The sequence below is a fragment of the Thalassophryne amazonica genome, chromosome 16 (assembly GCF_902500255.1).
Source record: "Thalassophryne amazonica chromosome 16, fThaAma1.1, whole genome shotgun sequence".
In the NCBI taxonomy this organism is placed as follows: domain Eukaryota; kingdom Metazoa; phylum Chordata; class Actinopteri; order Batrachoidiformes; family Batrachoididae; genus Thalassophryne; species Thalassophryne amazonica.
In genome coordinates, this window is record NC_047118.1 from 10,796,178 (window position 1) to 10,814,276 (window position 18,099).

Sequence of the window (18,099 nt, forward strand, 5' to 3'; positions counted from 1 at the left end):
GACCGCGGGGGGTCGCGACAGGAAAAACACCTCCGCTGGAAACTTTAACGGGCAAGTTGGAACATGCCCAAGCTGTTAAACAATTTCTCAGTTACTCACTTGTTGAAAGTCATCAAAAGCCGCCTGAATTTTACAAATGGTTTTCAACACGGAGGTGTTTTTCCTGTCGCGGCGCACAGATTCACCGAGTCGTCACGGAAACGACTCGGCGAATTTGCGCGCACGTTTTTCATTACAAAATGTCCTTAAACAGTGGAATGTCTGCATAAAGTCCTCATGCCGGCCTCTTCTGAATCTTCTCTGTTCTCTCACGACGTCCTGGGTCAACAGAGCCTTAAATTAGGATGATTTCAGCTTGAAACAGGCCGACGGCAACGCCTGGAAGCGCTGCAGGACGTCCCACTCCGTGGGAAGTCCTTACAGCGACAGAAACACCCCATAATCTCTCATCAGCCGTTAAACTTTTCACCTAAAACCAGCTGAATTTCTCGAATAGTGTCCACTCGGATATTCCTCACAGGTCCAGAAAAAATTTTGATAAAGCAACGCGCCGTCTCGAGCAGCGTGTGAAACAAAGGAATTCAGCCGAGAGGGCGGGACCACATCTCACTCAAGGTCTGCCCACAGGGAAATGACGTCACCGACGCGTGAAAAAACTCACGCATGCGCACGAGGGTTCAAGCATGATTGGTGTAATCGCATGTCAATCAAATCCATATAGTTGTTTTTTATAAAACTGCCGGTTAGTTTTATAAGATACCTGTATATATATATATATATATATATATATATATATATATATATATATATATATATATATATATATATATATATATATATATATATATATTGTCTATGTGTTGAGCATGTGTGGCTGAAAAAGTAATGCACAACAGCATTTCTTTGAGCTTTTATTGTGGCTGGTGATTCTGTGCAGTCATGCATTCATCCTGCACATCAGCTCATGTTGTCACACAGAAACACAGCTGCCAGCATCAGGCATCAGGACAAGCAGGGAGAAATGGCACACTATCAAGACCGTTGGCGCGACAGCCAGACCTGTGACACTTTGTGCTTCGAGAGTGGGTTCAAGTGCAAGTCAGCCAATGCAGCAAAGAAGGCCTTCGGGCAAATACTACAAGAGACTACACGGACAAACCCAGTGAAGGTGCCACGTGTGACCGTGGGGTAGAAACTGTCAGGAGAAAGGTGCGAGGTAGCCGTGATGTGGGGAACAGAGGGACCTGAGAGTATGAGGAGCAGCGCCGAGTGAATGTTTGACTGCATCTTCTAGTCAGAACAGAAGATGAATAGTACTGAGACAGGGAGTGAGGTGCATAAAATTGTCTGAGGTTTCAGCTCCTGGACAACATTCCACCATCATACACTTGTGAATGTGTACTCTGCTGTTCTGTGTGCCATCAATTGCAAAAAGCGAGATGCTTTCTGTGGTTACTTTAGTGTATGCAGACTGAAACGCCGCAGAGCAGTAACATGGATTGTACACTTCATTGTGAGGTTCTTCTTCGCTGCCCTAAAAGGGGCACGTTCATCATCACTACAAAAATACAAATTAAATCATTTGCTAGACACTATAACAAACATACATAACTATATAGCTATATAAACGAAAATAAACTGAAACTGAAATAACTGCTAAAGTGAATTCGCATAGTATCACCTTTAAAAAAAAAAGTGAATGAACATTAGATCTTGTTTGCACTTTTTTACTATAACACTGTAGCTTGTCTGTATACAAACACGTTCAGAAACAAATGAGACAAAGAGAAGTCACTGACATGCTGTCATGCTGAGAAGAAAAAAAATACATATATCACAATCAATAATTACATTTCACATTACAGCTATTTAAAAAAAAAGAATGTATCTGAACCATCAGAAACGTCATTGCAGGTGTGAGGCAGGGTTCATTTGGTGTCATGGGGTCAAAAGTTTAGCGATCATGATTGTTGTCCCCCCCACTGGCACTCTACAGGTCGTCGGAGGAGTTCTTCTACGTGTCGTGCCACATCCATGGTATCATCCAGGTCAAAGTCTCCTTCTGTGTCTAGTATTGGGTCCGCCCTGCCGGAGGACACAGAGAATTCAGCAATACCCCCAGTAAGAGTAAGATGAGGCACTAGAATTCTACCTACCGCATATAGGTACTTACGTACCACCATAGGGGGCGCACAACTTGTTTTTGCCTGAATTTTACAAAGTTGGCCGGCAAATACATTTCTGTCTCCGCTTCCTTTGTAACCCACAGCGCATTCAGAAAGAACATCTAAACAAGACTGGATAACCGCACATAATGTAGTAATAAATACATACCCTGAAACACAACTGCATCCCTCTGATTTTACTTCTGTTAGCACACAGCAGCCATGTAGAATATCCTTCAGCTGTCTGATGCTGCTCTGGTTCTACATGGCTTCATATGTAAGCAGTTATTTCCTTTTGACACTTCCAAATGACGGTTCGTAAACATCCGATAGTCATCTTCATGTTTGCGTTGCTTGATTCTTTCATTTGTCTGTCCACAGACAATGAGCTTGTAAGCATACACATCGTGAACACCAATGGTTGTTAGCCGTTTCAAGTCCCGTGTCCACATCACAGTTCTCCCATCGACATTGTGAACACAGCCGCCGCCATCGTCACCCGCCACTACTTTCTCTAGGACTCTTCGTGGTCACAGTTCTCCAAAATTTAATAAACTTGTGCAGCTTTCTCTGCAAGACTCACCGTTACAGTGAGACATTTTTTTCAGATGTGAGAAGTGCGCTGATCTAAAAACAGATGTTGACGCAATGCATTCTGGGTACATTTTTCCTATATACAGTAGGGAGAATTATCTAATATCCCACCAACACGCTACAGGTTAGAATTACGATAATGTGTTGACTTGAACATAAGATGGTCCTGATTATAAGACACTCACTTCCTCCTTTAAGACATATTTTGGAAAAATACTTCCTGAAAACCAAATGCAGTTTTTGAAAAAGAAAATGCTTTTATTTGACAATAAAACCATGTGTATATATATATATATATATATATATAGAGAGAGAGAGAGAGAGAGAGAGAGAGAGAGAGAGAGAGAGAGAGTGGGCTGGATTACATCAAGCAGTAGTAACACCAACAGTCTTTGGTCTTCCCAAGTGGTCTCACAGCCAGCTACTAATCAGGACCTACTCTGTTTCACTTCAGGGATCTGACAGTATCGGGTGTAACTAGAGCAGCACAGCTGTGAATGCCATCATCTTGTAACTCACCTAATCAAATGAACATATGATGAGTGCACACCCTAACTCAGCCAGTACATTCTGAGTGCAGGTCCCAAGCCCGAATAAATGAGGAGGGTTGCATCAGGAAGGGCATCTGGCATAAATTTTACCAAAAATAACATGCAGATCACAAACTGAAATTTCAAACCGGATTGTTTAAGGCCCGTGTTAACAATGACTGCTACCAGTGCTGTTGTCCAACAGGATGCTGGCACAAACTGGGCAAATAAGAAGTAGAGAACGTTATAAGTTGTAAGTGTGGAAGTGAGAGTTGGGATCTTAAATGTTGGCAGTATGACTGGTAAATGGAGAGTTGGCTTATATGATTTAGTGGGTGGATGGGAGACATACCGTGTGTACAAGAAACCAAGTGGTAAGAAGGTAAGGCCAGGAGCATCGGAACTGAGCTCAAACTGTTGTATCATGGTGCAGATGGAAGAACAAATGTGCTGGTCACCCTAAAGGCAGATATATTAGGAGCGTGTTGGAGATAAATGAAAATAAATTGAAATAAATTGAAACTGAGGTTAAGAGAGTGTCTGACAGGGTGATGAGTGTGAAGTTGGAAATTGAAGGGCTTTTGATGAATATCATCTGTGCATATGCCCCACAGCTGGGCTGTGAGATGGAGAAAGATTTCTAGAGTGGGTGAGATGAGGTGCTGGAGAGAGTACCTAAGCATGATGGAGTGGTGATTGGAGCGCGCCTCAGTGGGCATTTTTGTGAATGCAAGAGATGGATGATGGATGGAAATGGCTGTCATGAATACTTATTTTAAGGAAGAGGAGGAGCAGAGGGGTAACATATAAGAGTGGAGTACATCCTGTGTACGAGATGCAACCTCAAAGAAAGTGGAGACTGTAAAGTAATGGCAGGGAAACGCGTATTGACACAGCATCAGCTGGTGGTTTGTAGGATGACATTGGCAGTGAAGACAAGGAAGCCAACGGAGAAACACTGCGGTGTGAAATTCACGGATGAGCTGAGACAGGCAGTGGATGGAGGTGAAGCAATTTTGGACAACTAGAAAGTACTGCAGAAGTGGTGAGGGAGACAGCTAGGAAGGTACTGGGTGTGACATCTGGACAGTGGAAGGAAGATTTTCAGGAAAGCATAAGGAGAAAGCGAATGGTAAAAAATAACTGGGATAGTCTGAGAGATGATGAAAGTAGACTGGAGTACAAAGAGATCCCACACAAGGTGAAAAGAGAAGTGGCAAAGGCTAAGAAAATGGCTTATGGGAACTGCAGATTCAACTGAACACTAAGGAAGAAGAAAAGGACTTGTACCAATTGGCCAGACAAACAAACAGGGTTAGAAAGGATGTGCAGCAGGTTAGGGTGACAAAGGATGCAGATGGTAATGTGCTATCAAGTGATGAGAGTGCGTTGAGAAGGTGGAGGGAATATTCTGAGGAGCTGATGAATGAAGAAAATGAGAGAGAGAAAAGGCTGGATGATGTGGAAAGCGTAAATCAGAAAGTGCAGGAGATCAGTAAGGATGAAGTGACGAGAGCTATGAAAAGGATGAAGAGTGGAAAGGCAGCTGGTCCAGATGACATACCAGTGAAGGAATGGAAATGTCTAAGAGAGATGGCAGTGGAGTTTTTAACCAGAGTGCTGAAAAAAATCTTGGAAAATGAGAAGATGCCTGAGGAGTGGGGAAGAAGCCCACTGGTTCAGATTTTTAAGTACTTGAGCCTCACTAACCACAGATGCAAAACCTTTATCAGCCAGAGCATGAAGTTATAGGAAAGAATGGTGGAAGCTAGGGCTAGAAAAAAGTTGAAGATCTGCAAGCAGCAATATGGTTTTGTGCTGAGAAAGAGCACTACAGATCTGATGCTTCCACTGAGAGTGCTGATGGAGAAGAACAGAGAAGGCCAGAATGAGTTGCATTGTGTTTTTGGATTGAGAGAAAGCTTATGACAGAGTGCCAAGAGAAGCGTTATGGTACTGTATGAGGAAATCTGGATTGGCAGAGAAGTATGTAAGGGTGGTGCAGGATATCTACAAGGACAGTTTAACAGCAGTGAGATGTGCAGTAAACACAGTCGAATGACAGATGCATTCAAGGTGGAGGTGGGATTACATCAATTATTGGTTTTGAACCCTTTATTGTCTGCAGGTGTGATGGGCAGGTTGATGAATGAGATCAGACAGCCTCTACTGACAATGATGTTTGCCAAATACACCGTGATCTGTAATGAAAATAGAGAGCAAGTCGAGAGGAGCCTGGAAAGGTGGAGTTGCACTCTGGAGAGAAGGGGAATGAAAGTCAGTAGGAGCAAGACTGAGTATAAGTGTAAGAGAAATTGCTACCAACAAGCATCAGTTGCCGGTTGAACAGTTTTCCCTCCTTGGACCACTTTTAGTAGGTACTGACCACTACAGAGTGGGAACAACCCACAAGAACTGCAATTTTGGAGTGAATCTGTCCCAGTCACGTAGCCATCACAATGTGGCCCTTGTCAAAGTCACTCCAATCTTCATGTGACCCCATTTTACCTGATTTCAACACAATGACTTTGGGGATAAAATGTTAACTTGCTGGAATATGTTTCACCCACTGACAAGTGCCACTGTAACAAGATAACCTGCAGTATGTTATTCACTTTACCTGTCAGTGGTCACAATGTTATAGCTGACTGGTGCAAATAGTACTTGAATTGTGGACAATCATATGCGTCGTATGATTGTCCACATATGCTGAACTCAATTTGTAATCTACCAGTTGTGTTTAAATATGCCAAAAGTGTTTCTAATATTATTCTACAATAATAATAATAATACCCTGTGATAGACTGGCATCCTGTCCAGGATGTGCCTTGCCTCACACCCCATAACTGCTGGTATTGGCTCCAGTCACCCACTCCACCCGACCCTTGACTGGAGTAAGCGGGTACAGAAAATGAATGAATGAATGAATAATAATAATTTATTTCAGACTCACACATGGGTACATAAAAACATAAATAAATATATTAAAGTGAATGTTGCACTGGGTAATTATAGCTGCAGAAATTCTGTATGCCTTGAAATGTCCTGAATTGACAAAGGCCAAAGCCTATAAAAATGGGTTATATGACTGTATTGTAGCACAGACATAATAATAATAATCATGATAATAATAAAGATAATAATAAGCGGCATGGTGGTTGTTAGCACTGCTGCCTCACAACAAGAAGTCTGTAGGATCGCTTCCCGCCTGGTCCTTTGGGTTTGTATGTTTTCCCAGTGGGTTTCCTCAAATGCAGGTTAGGTGAATTGGTGACTCTAAATTGACCGTATGTGTGAATGTGTCTGCCTTTATGTGGCCCTCTGATAGACTGCCGTCTATCAAACCGAAAATACGCAGTACTTGGGGTCCTGACGACCAGGATTTGGGACCCACTGATGGCTTTCCAAAGAATGTATGCACAAACAGACGCAAGCATGACATTATTTTGCCAACATACGACATATGTTAATTGTGAATGGACTTTTAAAGACACGGTCATGTATGAGCTCGTGTGTCCACATGCGACTCACATAGGTGGGTAGATGCCATATGTGTGAGGGTGACTGACAGGTGCCGGGGAGGCGCCTTGTTCCATATAGGTGGAGTTCCCACTTGTTGGGTCAGGATTGGCTGTAGCAAACCTGTAAAAGAAGAAAAGGTCCAAACACACGATTAATGCATGTGATTTTATATTAAGCAGTTACCTAAGCAACGACCCTCCACATGGTTTCCAGGCCTTGATGCATCATTACATCCATTCTGTGTGCAGCGGGTGAACCGGCCGCAGACACAAGCAGCGAGTGGGGCCTGTTCACTAACGAGCTTAACACTAGTGATGAGTGCAAGACGAGCGTTCTCAGGAACCCGGGCCACACTTAAGTGGCGCCCTCCAACTGTAACAGCTTCCTAATAGCTGATCTGAATTCAGAATCCAATATTTAGTGATTAGCTCTAAATGCACAGGAGGAGGAAGACAGGGACCAAATTAAGGGCAGAGCAGAGACGGATAAATATGAGAAATGGCAAACAGAAATGTACACACTTACTCTGGCACAACTTGTTTGATCTGTGGTTTTACGTAGCCATCCACAGCTTTGGCTTTAAAAGAAACAAGAACAGGAAGAAACAGTCACTGATTTCTTGTCACTGGCAAAGTGGCACAATAGCCATCAAGATAAGTATTCATTAAAGAGGAAGTCTCGACAGCCTTTCTAAACATGAAGGTAGCGTACAGAGTGGTGGGGTGTAGTATTTGGAGAAAACCTCATCCTTAGGTCTGTCAGGGTAGAGGAAAAGTAGGTGATTGAGATCACTGATTCGGTCAGCCAGAGAGCGGATGGTGAAGTCTTTGGTTGTGTAGGGCATGAGGTTCCAAACCATTCTCTCTCCTGCAGAAACACAGTATTGGCATCAACTTTTCCCATTCAGACAAAACACAGTCTGCCAATTCTGCAAGAAAAACTCAAATTAAATGCATCAAAAGTGACTTGCAACTGGAAGACTAGTTTCTGTGAAATTCTGTGAAACAATGTTGGCGGCGGCTTATAGTCATGAAATTAATATTTACAGGTAACACTGGGATTTTCCAAGTGCACATTCCTTCAAATTCTGTGGCATCAAGTTGTGTGGCAAAACTACACATTTTTAGAGCAGATGTTTATTATCAACTGTCCATTGTGCAATAATCATGCTGCTTAATCAGCATCTTGATACATCACACCTGCCAGGTGGACGGGTAAACAAATTTGTAAACTACATTTGAAAGAAATAAACTTTTTGTGTGAAGAGAAGAAATCTTAAAACTTTTACGTGAATGCATGGAAAATGAGAATTAAAACAGCAATTTTGCATTTAGACTTTTTTTAAATTGAGAATATAATAAGGGAGTCTATTGTGTAACAGACAGAAAGCCATTTAAATTTTCTTTAAGACTAGTAGGCATCAAGTTTAGACGTTCTCAGGTTAAACAATGACAATGATTTCCAGACTCTGGGTTCTATCGGTTTCTCCTGTTTACATATGGGGTCGACACAGCGGATCTGATATGGATCCGCATGTTGATTTGGCACAAGTTTTATATAGCATTCCCTTCCTGAGAATGGGCATGAGTGGTTTAAAACTGGGAACTTGACACTCAGGAAACATGCACACTAACTGCTTGGCCACCATGCTGCCCATCTTCAGCAAAATTATATAATAAGGAAATACGAGCTGATCGGAATTGCAAGTTAGTCATTCAGTCAGTCCTCGACCATTTCTTTTTTTTGTACTTCCTTTTATTTCTTGAAAGCACTCCTTCCCCCACCAAGACAATGACATTGTCTTCAATATTTTACAGCTTACACCACAGTTTGTATTTGATGCTGTTTTATATATATATATATATATATATATATATGACACACTATCACTCCTACAAACAAATAAATCAACAAAAAAGTTTCCGCTGATGGTGAATAGAGTAAAATAAAGTAACAATAAAACAAAACAAATGCACAAAAATATTAAAGATTCTACTGTTATTATACATTTTAACACTTCTTCTGTTCCCACTCCGAGACATACTAAAATTATCTTTGCACTTGTTCAAGGTCTGTGTCCCAAGAATGTTCCCTGTGAATTTGAAGACCCTGGCAGTAACAAGACTGGATTTATGCTAAGCACAGGCAGACAGACACAAAGTCTTCGCAATACCCGGTAAAACACAAAACAAAACAAACCAGAAATGCCATGAATGTCAACACGAGGTGGTGATGGCGAGCCCACAAGTAGTTTTGAACCATATCATTCGTAAAGCTGTTTACTCATGGTGCTGCATATGTCTTCTTAATTTTGACATCACAATCAGTTATGGACATAACTTTAACAAGCTTTCAAAAGCTTTAACAAGCTCACCACAAGAACCAGAATGAAATTTTACTTTCCAAATAACAGAATAACACCATTTATTGTTACCATTCCCCAGAAGCCTTTGCGCTGCTGTCTTTATTTAAATACATTCTCTCTGAATAAAATCTGAGCAGCAAAAATAATGTGGGTTTATTTTTTTTCTATAAAATTGCAGCAGGGAAATGATTTATTACATGCCAGTAACAGCAGGTGGGGTGTCACACCTTGTCCAAATGATGGCGATAATCCACTCAAGTTCACCACTAATATATTTAGATGTCAGCAGCTGCAATGTGCTGATTAATTATTAAACGTGTGGTTTGATGATCTGAGTCAGCTTATATACTTAATAACTGAACAATCCCTTTGGAATAACTATGGCTCACCATCATATCCAACAAAACCATTTTTGCTTAAAATTTATGATACACTACATGAAAATTCAGTAAGGTATATCTTATATATTATATTCCATTTCTAAGGTGGAACAATGCTAGTATATAAAGGTATATCTAAATATCTAAAAAGGAGGAGTAAAGTAGGAGAGCAGAAAGGAGTAGAGTAGAGCCACTTAGGTGCCTGGTTGAATGTAGGAGTTATGACTTAAAATCGCACATGCCACCATTATATGTGTAACACTACCACTCACATTTTAACCCTGCCCAAAATGTTCTCATGGGTCACAGTTTGCATACACATGAACATTATGCGATCTAGTTTGTTTTTATATATCACAATGTATGCTTTAAAACTGGCATAAACAGTGTGTAGATCCTGTTTTGTGCATCATCAACGTTATAAATGAGGCCCCCTGGTGCATCCTGATTTGCTGTGTGGTTGGGAGACTTGGAGGCTAACCAGAGATCTAAGGCGACAACTACATGTCTTTGGTATGAGGTGTCTTCATAGGTTCCTTGGGTAGAGGTGGAATGACTTCATGCAAAATGTGAAGTTATTTATGGAGGCTAAGTTGAGGAGTACCAGTTGCACTGTAAGGGAACATCAGCGCAGACATTTTGGTCATGTGGCTTCTTTGTTTGTACATGTTCGGGAGCACGTGTCTCAGTTTTGATGACACTCAACAACAGATATGGGGATGGACCGGTGGTTCTGCTGTGTGGTGGATGACACGATGTAATGTACTTGCGAGTGATCTCAGACTGGATTTGACTTATTCCAACCCTAAATTTCTTATCTAAATTTGTTTGTTTTTTTTCAACCAAAGGAAGACAAGAGTCATCAGGAGATGACATATCCTCCCGATCCCCATGAATCAGTAATACAAAGTGTCTGGGGATCACCCAAGTGCACCCTTATGCTAAATATGAATGAAATTGGTCAACTGGTTCCTGAGATATCACGCCAAGAAGCAAAAATGGACGGACGGACACGCTGGTTGCTATATACCCCAGTATTTCATACAGTGGGATAAAGAAATGGTTTGTTCTTGTACTATTTAAATTTGTGGATATGCAACATTAACCCCCCCCCACCCGATACCCGCCTACCTCACCCCAAAAAGTCATACTTGTGCAATTACTTCTACTCTTAAGATAACTGACCCACAAACTGATAAAAAAAAAAAAGAATTTGCAGCCTAATACTTAGGGAATAATCCTGTTGTGTCTGATGATTTGCAGACAATACTGGATTTTACAGTCGCAAATTGAGTTTTACCGGCGACGCGATATCTAAGATGGTAAAACGGCTATTTACGACCGTAATCCAGCATTAACATCTGCAAATCATCAGACACGAGGGCATTATTCACATTCTAATCCAATTCTATCGGTTACACAGTTTATTTTTCTGTAAGTAATTTGGTCGGCGAAGCATACCGCAGCAATAGCGTCGTCGCTCCAGCATCTGCGTAGCAAAGCGGTCAAGGTGTGGAGTATGGAGTAAAACATCAAATGTGAACCGGTCGAATATTTTGCCACCGTCAAATCGATATTTTATGGTCAGAAATCTCACACGATTAACCAATCAGATTTGTGGAACAAATGTAATTGGATTACAATTGCAATTACATTGCTGGACAGATAATAAAGGGGCGGAATCACAAAATGTATAAAGTTCTCCCAGTGCAACATGAAGTGTTTTGGACCTTAGCTGCACTGAGGGTGGCTCTATTGGACCATAAACTGACAATAAAGAAAGGAGAAAAAAAAAATCAATCCTTACATTTATTGTGGTAATAAAGTTTTCGATATTCTACCTGCTTTGTTGGGATTTTCCGCCACCCAAGCGATTGTAACCCCTCCAATCTCAGAGTCACTAAAGCGCAGCAAGAAAGTACCATTGGGTTTGGACATCAGCATGTCCTGAGCTTGCTGTTTATTCACAAATCCCAAAATTGCCCTAAAAAAAAAAAAAAGAAAAAAGAGGAAAAGGTGGAAATACAGACATTAATGATCATGCAGTCTCTCAACTCTCTTGCATTTCAACATCACTTTGAGGGTGGAAGCACACCAGGTTGCCATGGAAAACAATTTCAGTGAACTCGTCTCTTTGTGCACAAGGTGGAAACAAATGTGGACAGAAGAAAACTACTGAGTTGCACAGAATGTGCAGTGAAAAGAAGAAGTTATTATTCCTCTGTTTAATCACATCTTGCAGTAAATATAAATAAATAAATGGTGTTTTGACATCTGAGTGACTTCCTTCATACTAATCATTCACAAATCTTTTTGCTGATAAATACATGACTTCAAAAATCCATTTAGGCTTCTTGGTTGTAGAGATGCAAAAACTTTGACTAAACTACTCTAAAATCTAATCACCTCTGTATATCTAATATTCCCACCAAGTTTGACATATTTAGGATTCTGGACTGTTGAGATATGCAAAAAAAAAAAGAAAAGAAAAAGTTTTATTTGGACCATGTTTTCGTTGACCTTGACCTTTACCAAACTACTCCAAAATCCAATCACCTCTAGATATCTATCCAAGTAATATTCCTACCACATTTGAAGGAAATCAGTTCAGCCATTTTTGAATTATCCTGCACCCCCCCAACACACACACACACACACACACACACACACACACACACACACACACACACACACACACACACACACACACACACACACACACACACACACACACACACACAACTGAAAACAACACACTGGTACTGCCACTTCATTGACACACAGGGCAAAACAACCAAAAGCACTTTTCATACCCATCATTCCAGTGTGGTTTGAGATGCTTTTTTGTAAGTTCCATCACACCATCAAACCACTGCCAAAATGTGAAGTTCCTCCCTGGCAGGCTTTCCTGTTAGAAAGTTTAAAACAAATTTTAAAAGAGACCTGCAAATCTTGAGCAGTTATCAGAGGGAGACAGGTGAGGGAAGCCACCAAGACAACAACGAAGGAGTTACAGGTTTCTGCTGCTATGAATAAAAAAAACAAAAAACTGAGGATTGTGTAACTTTTTGTCTTTTGCATCAACAATTAGACAGTTTCATGGTGGTCTGAAGCAGAAAGAGAAGAGACATGGGGGAAAGTGAGCCTAGAGTCGATAGATTTTCCTGCACTGAACTCCTTTTCTGTTACACTCTACCATGATGCTGTGACAGGGTAATGCAACTCGACCTACAATCCCTAATTTCTCCAATCACATCCACATAATCCTGCAACTCCATCAGAGTTGCGATGGGTGTCTTGGTGGCTTCCCTCACTAGTCTGCTTCTTGCACAGGCGCTCAGTTTTTGAGAACTGCCTACAACAGACAAGGACCATTAAAGACTGATGTAAATAAAGTGGCGCAAATGAAGACACATTCACTGACCTAGAGCTGTGATTATGATTATAGAAAAATTGGTTATTTTTTAGCACATTTTAAACTCTGGGATTAAAATATAGGGGCGGCAGTAACTCTGACCAGGACTACACTGTAGATTGTGCAAAATAAGCAAACCTCAGACATGCTCAGAACAGAGCATGCATGTGTGTGTGTGTGTGAAGTGGCTGCAGCTTGATGTTGTGTGTGTGTGTTCATGTGCTGAATGTAAGTGTTTTCTGCCGCCACCAGCTGCTTTGAGCCAGAAAAAGAGGCCTCCAGCCTTTCAGTGTGTGGACAAACAGGCCCATTAAAATGAAGTGTGGGCTGCCAACGAGGCATTCTCACTCAAATCGGCACCAGAAAAGGCCTGCAGGGACGCTGCAAATGGAACAAGAGATATATCTGTGCATGTATAACCTGTAATCATTCACTTCGTGAACAGGCAGGCATGCGAGTAACATGGTTACCTGTGGTTATATAGACCCTGTACCCCGTACATGCTACCCTGGAAAAGAGACGCTAGATCCAGTTGCTCATTGCACAAATATTCCGTTGTAGGAGATTCTGACCACGAATGTTTGGCCCTCAGCTCTTCTGGCTTAGCGGTAATACATGCTGACAAATATTAGTGTTATAAATTCAAATACGAGGTCTGTTAGAAAAGTATCGGACCTTTTTATTTTTTTCAAAAACCATACGGATTTGAATCACGTGTGATTGCATCAGCCAAGCTTGAACCTTCGTGCGCATGCGTGAGTTTTTTCACGCCTGTCGGTTGCGTCATTCGCCTGTGAGCAGGCTTTGAGTGAGCAGTGGTCCACCCCTCTCTTTGGATTTTTATTGCTAATAAATGTCTGAACGATTTGGAGCTTTGCTGCATCAAATTTTTTCCAGAAACTGTGAGAGACCTCCAGGTGGACACCGTTCGGAAAATTAATATGGCTTTCAGGGACGATTTTATGGGGATTATACAGATTAAGGAGTGTTACTGCCGCTTTAAGGACGGCCCACAACTGCTGAGAGCGCGCCGCGCTCTGAGCGCCGATCGACATGCTCAAACAACCAGATCATTTCCAACGTGAAGGCTTTGTTGATCCGGGACCTCGTCTGACTTTCTCAAAAAGACAGAAGGTGTGGACATCAGCACTTTTCGGCACATTCCACTGTTACAGGAGTTTTTTTCATGGAAAGAAAAGCGGAGGGATGCGCCACGGAGCCGTTCATTAGGCGGGACAAAACCACCTCGTGTTGGTCTCATAGGACGGCTTTCAGGTGGATTTCAGATGGCTGTCGGTTGCTTTTCAGTCGTGTGATTATCCGATTGTGATTGTGCATGAGCTGGACATGCCCCAACATGTCCTGGAAGGCTTCATCACGGCGTTGCTTTGCGCCATGCGGCTCCACCGCGACGCGCGGAACTCCTCCACACGTCTGTCTTAATGTGCTGAAAAAGTGCTGATGTCCACGTCTTTTCACAATTCCTGTACTAGTCAGATGACATACCGGATCAAGACAGCATCCAGTTTAGAAATGAACGGCACATTCCACTGTTACAGGAGTTTTTGTCATGGAAAGAGGAGCGGCTCCACCGCGGCAACGCCGTGATGAAGCCTTCCAGGACATGTTGGGGCATGTCCAGCTCATGAACAATCACAATCGGATAATCACACGAATGAAAAGCAACCGGAATCCATCTGAAAGCCATCTCAAAGCCATCCTGTGAGACCAACACCGAGGTGGTTTTGTCCCGCGTAATGAATGGCTCTGTGGTGCATCCCTCCGCTTTTCTTTTCCATGAAAAAAACTCCTGTAACAGTCGAATGTGCTGAAAAAGTGCTGATGTCCACGTCTCCTGCCTTTTTGTAAAAGTCAGACAAGGTCCCAGATCAACAAAGCCTCCCCATAAAATTGTCCCTGAAAGCCATATTAATTTTCCGAACGGTGTCCACCTGGAGGTCTCTCACAGTTTCTGGAAAAAAATTGATGCAGCAAAGCTCCAAATCATTCAGACATTTATTTGCAATAAAAAAAATGACGAGAGGGTGAACCAGTGTTCATACAAAGCCTGCTCACAGGTGAATGACGCAACCGACAGGCGTGAAAAAACTCACGCATGCGCACGAAGGTTCAAGCTTGTCTGATGCAATCACACGTGATTCAAATCCATATGGTTTTTGAAAAAAATAAAAAGGTCCGATACTTTTCTAACAGACCTCGTACATGAGAATCTCAAACAGAAATGGTGCACATATTATTTCCTACAGACTTTCTACAGAAAGCAAACCGAGGTTAATGAAATCTAGTGCAAAAACAGCCTGAGGCTACCTGCCTTACTTTAAAATACACCGGACCACGACACAATCAAAGGTGAAATGTATAATGCACATATATAAGGCCACATATATAACAAGCAGTGGTCTGACATTCCGTTGATTATAACTCCTATTTGAGCTTCTCACCCTATCCCTGAGGAACCTCATTTCCACGGCTTATATCTACAACCTTGTTCTTTCGGTCATGACCCAAAGCTCATGGCCACACGAGGAAAGGGGTGTAAAATCGAATGATAACTTGAGAGCTTCTTTCTTCACAACTTTAACAAATATTAGAACAAATGATCACATACGAAGAAGATGCCAATTTATCTCAGGTCCTGTGTAGAAGTTTTAGCGCAGTCCTCAATGATGCACAGCACAACATGCATGCAGATGATAAAAAAAAACAAAAAAAAAAACTGGTTTTCTCCTTAAATCTATGTGCATGCTCAGACTGAGGTGGGAAGAGGTTGCTCCTGACCCTGTTAAACTGGGACCAGGTCATCGTCATGTTGCGGTAGTCGTCAGGGTTGTTGCTGGAGCTGCTGAAAGCCTTTTGAGCCAGAAAGACGAGGTTCTCCTCAGACAGGCCTCGGCTACTCTGCACTTCAGCCTTGTACTTCATGTTGATGGCGTCACACAGCTGAGGCCAAAGCACCTTATCCGGTACGAAGAAAGGCACCCGTTCCTACAAGCAGAGACAGGTGGACAGCAAAGAATTGAGATCAGCACTGCTACAGCGAGTCACAGCACATAGCAACATCGCTGATGCACACATGCTTCCAATTTCTACTTTCTGCTGCACGAAGGTTTCCTTTAGCTAATTCAAGACATATTCCAAATCAAGCAATGCGGTGGCTTGGTGGTTAGCACTGTTGCCTCGCAGTGAGAAGATCATGGGCTCAATTCCCGCCTGTGGTCTTTCTGTGTGGATTTTGCATGTTCTCCCCATGTTTGAGTCAGTTTCCTCTGGGTGCTCCAGTTTCCTCCCACATCCAAAGACATGCGGGTTAGGTGGATTGGAATCTTTAAATTGTCCCTAGGTGTGCGAGCTGGGACAGGCTCCAGCCCCCCGCGACCCTTGACTGGACTAAGCGGTTGAAGATGAGTGTGTGTGTGTGTGTGTGTGAACTGACAAATAACAACATGCATTCATATTCAAATTTAGAGCAACAATTGACCATAATATCAACCAGAGTTTCACCTGTAATCCCCTTTAACCGGAGTGCACCAGGTGCACGGTGCCAAGGTATCTGCACAGACAAGAATGCACACGCGCAATCAGCTTATAAAACAGGTGCTATGACAGTTGGATTAACGTGTGTGCATATTGTGTCTACAGGACTATTCACTGATCATTGTGCATTTGCAGTCAAAGACGTCAATAAGAACTAGAGTCCGCAGTCGCATTGAGCCGTGTCCCGGCAAGGAGGTGTGGTCGCCATTTTGGATCCGGGAAACTCAGTGGGCAGCGCGCATAGATGCTCAATTAGTCTCGTCAAGAAAAGGTGGAATACGCCGGAAAGCTGCGCATGTTGGCAAAGCCACAAACGGAGGAAGAAGGAGACAACATTTCCTTCCATAAGTAACTGGTTTTGGTTATTCTTGTCACTTTGTCCATGACATTGAGTCGATAAACAGGTGTATGTTGCCTGTTGTGCCTCTGTCGTCCGTGGACACGGACCATTAACTCTTCTTTTATGTCTAGTTGATATTTGCTCCTGCTAGACTGATGTCTAGTTAAAATACTTGTTAGTGATTAAAACTGTTCGACAAGACTTTTAAAATTTTGCGCCGTAAATAACCGAGCCGCAGCTCACAGATTATAATGACCTTCACTGTGCCACTTACAGTCACAGCCTCACACAGAGATGTGCACCCACATCACTGACTTCATGAATGAAACTCAGTCAATAAATGATAATTATATATATATATATATATATATATATATATATATATATATATATATATATATATATATAAATGTATTGTAATGGTTTTAGGAGCTGCACTGTGCTGAACACAGCAGAAGCTCAATCAGCAGTGCAGCTGCAACAGATCAGATCTGTGAAATTTTCAACACTAATATTTGGGAATGTGTGTGTGTCACAGTAAGTTTAATACTTTTCTTACATAATTTAATGTAAATTAATTTTACTGGCTTGATATCCAGGTCAGAACGGCATTTTAACACATATTTTGCGAGCATTTTTTTCTGTGTGTTCACGCGCGTATCTGCATTGAAAATGCATTTACATCCAGGCAATCAATATTTTGCCCGGTTAGGAGGTGTCATGTCGCTGTCCATGATGTTCATGATGTATCAGTTAAGGGCATATGTCCAATTATCTTCCATTGAACATGTCAGACTAGTATTATTTTCCTTCATGCACATGTTCACACACTGTGCTACTGTGGTGTTAAATTTCAATGAAATCCATAAACCGGTTTTGGAGAAGTTACACTCAGAATACTCATGGAGAGATGGGCATATACAACCCCTGGCAAAAATTATGGAATCATCGGCCTCGGAGGATGTTCATTCAGTTGTTTAATTTTGTAGAAAAAAAGCAGATCACAGACATGACACAAAACTAAAGTCATTTCAAATGGCAACTTTCTGGCTTTAAGAAACACTATAAGAAATCAAGAAAAAAAAGATTGTGGCAGTCAGTAACGGTTACTTTTTTAGACCAAGCAGAGGAAAAAAATATGGAATCACTCAATTCTGAGGAAAAAATTATGGAATCACCCTGTAAATTTTCATCCCCAAAACTAACACCTGCATCATATCAGATCTGCTCGTT

General features: G+C 41.8%; 1 protein-coding gene across 3 annotated transcripts in view; it reads right to left on the reverse strand.

The window, feature by feature from the left end:
• Positions 1-895: 895 nt before the first annotated feature.
• stat5a (signal transducer and activator of transcription 5a) overlaps positions 896-18,099 on the reverse strand; it is a 101,838-nt gene continuing 84,634 nt past the window's right edge. For all 3 annotated transcript variants that reach the window (XM_034190509.1, XM_034190508.1, XM_034190510.1), the window contains 7 exons: positions 15,771-15,977; positions 12,370-12,464; positions 11,398-11,540; positions 7,523-7,678; positions 7,337-7,388; positions 6,821-6,931; positions 896-2,085 (listed from right to left, as the gene is read on the reverse strand). In XM_034190509.1, coding sequence (XP_034046400.1) covers positions 1,962-2,085; positions 6,821-6,931; positions 7,337-7,388; positions 7,523-7,678; positions 11,398-11,540; positions 12,370-12,464; positions 15,771-15,977 — 888 coding nt within the window. In that variant the 3' untranslated portion in view covers positions 896-1,961. The remainder of the gene's footprint in view (positions 2,086-6,820; positions 6,932-7,336; positions 7,389-7,522; positions 7,679-11,397; positions 11,541-12,369; positions 12,465-15,770; positions 15,978-18,099) is intronic.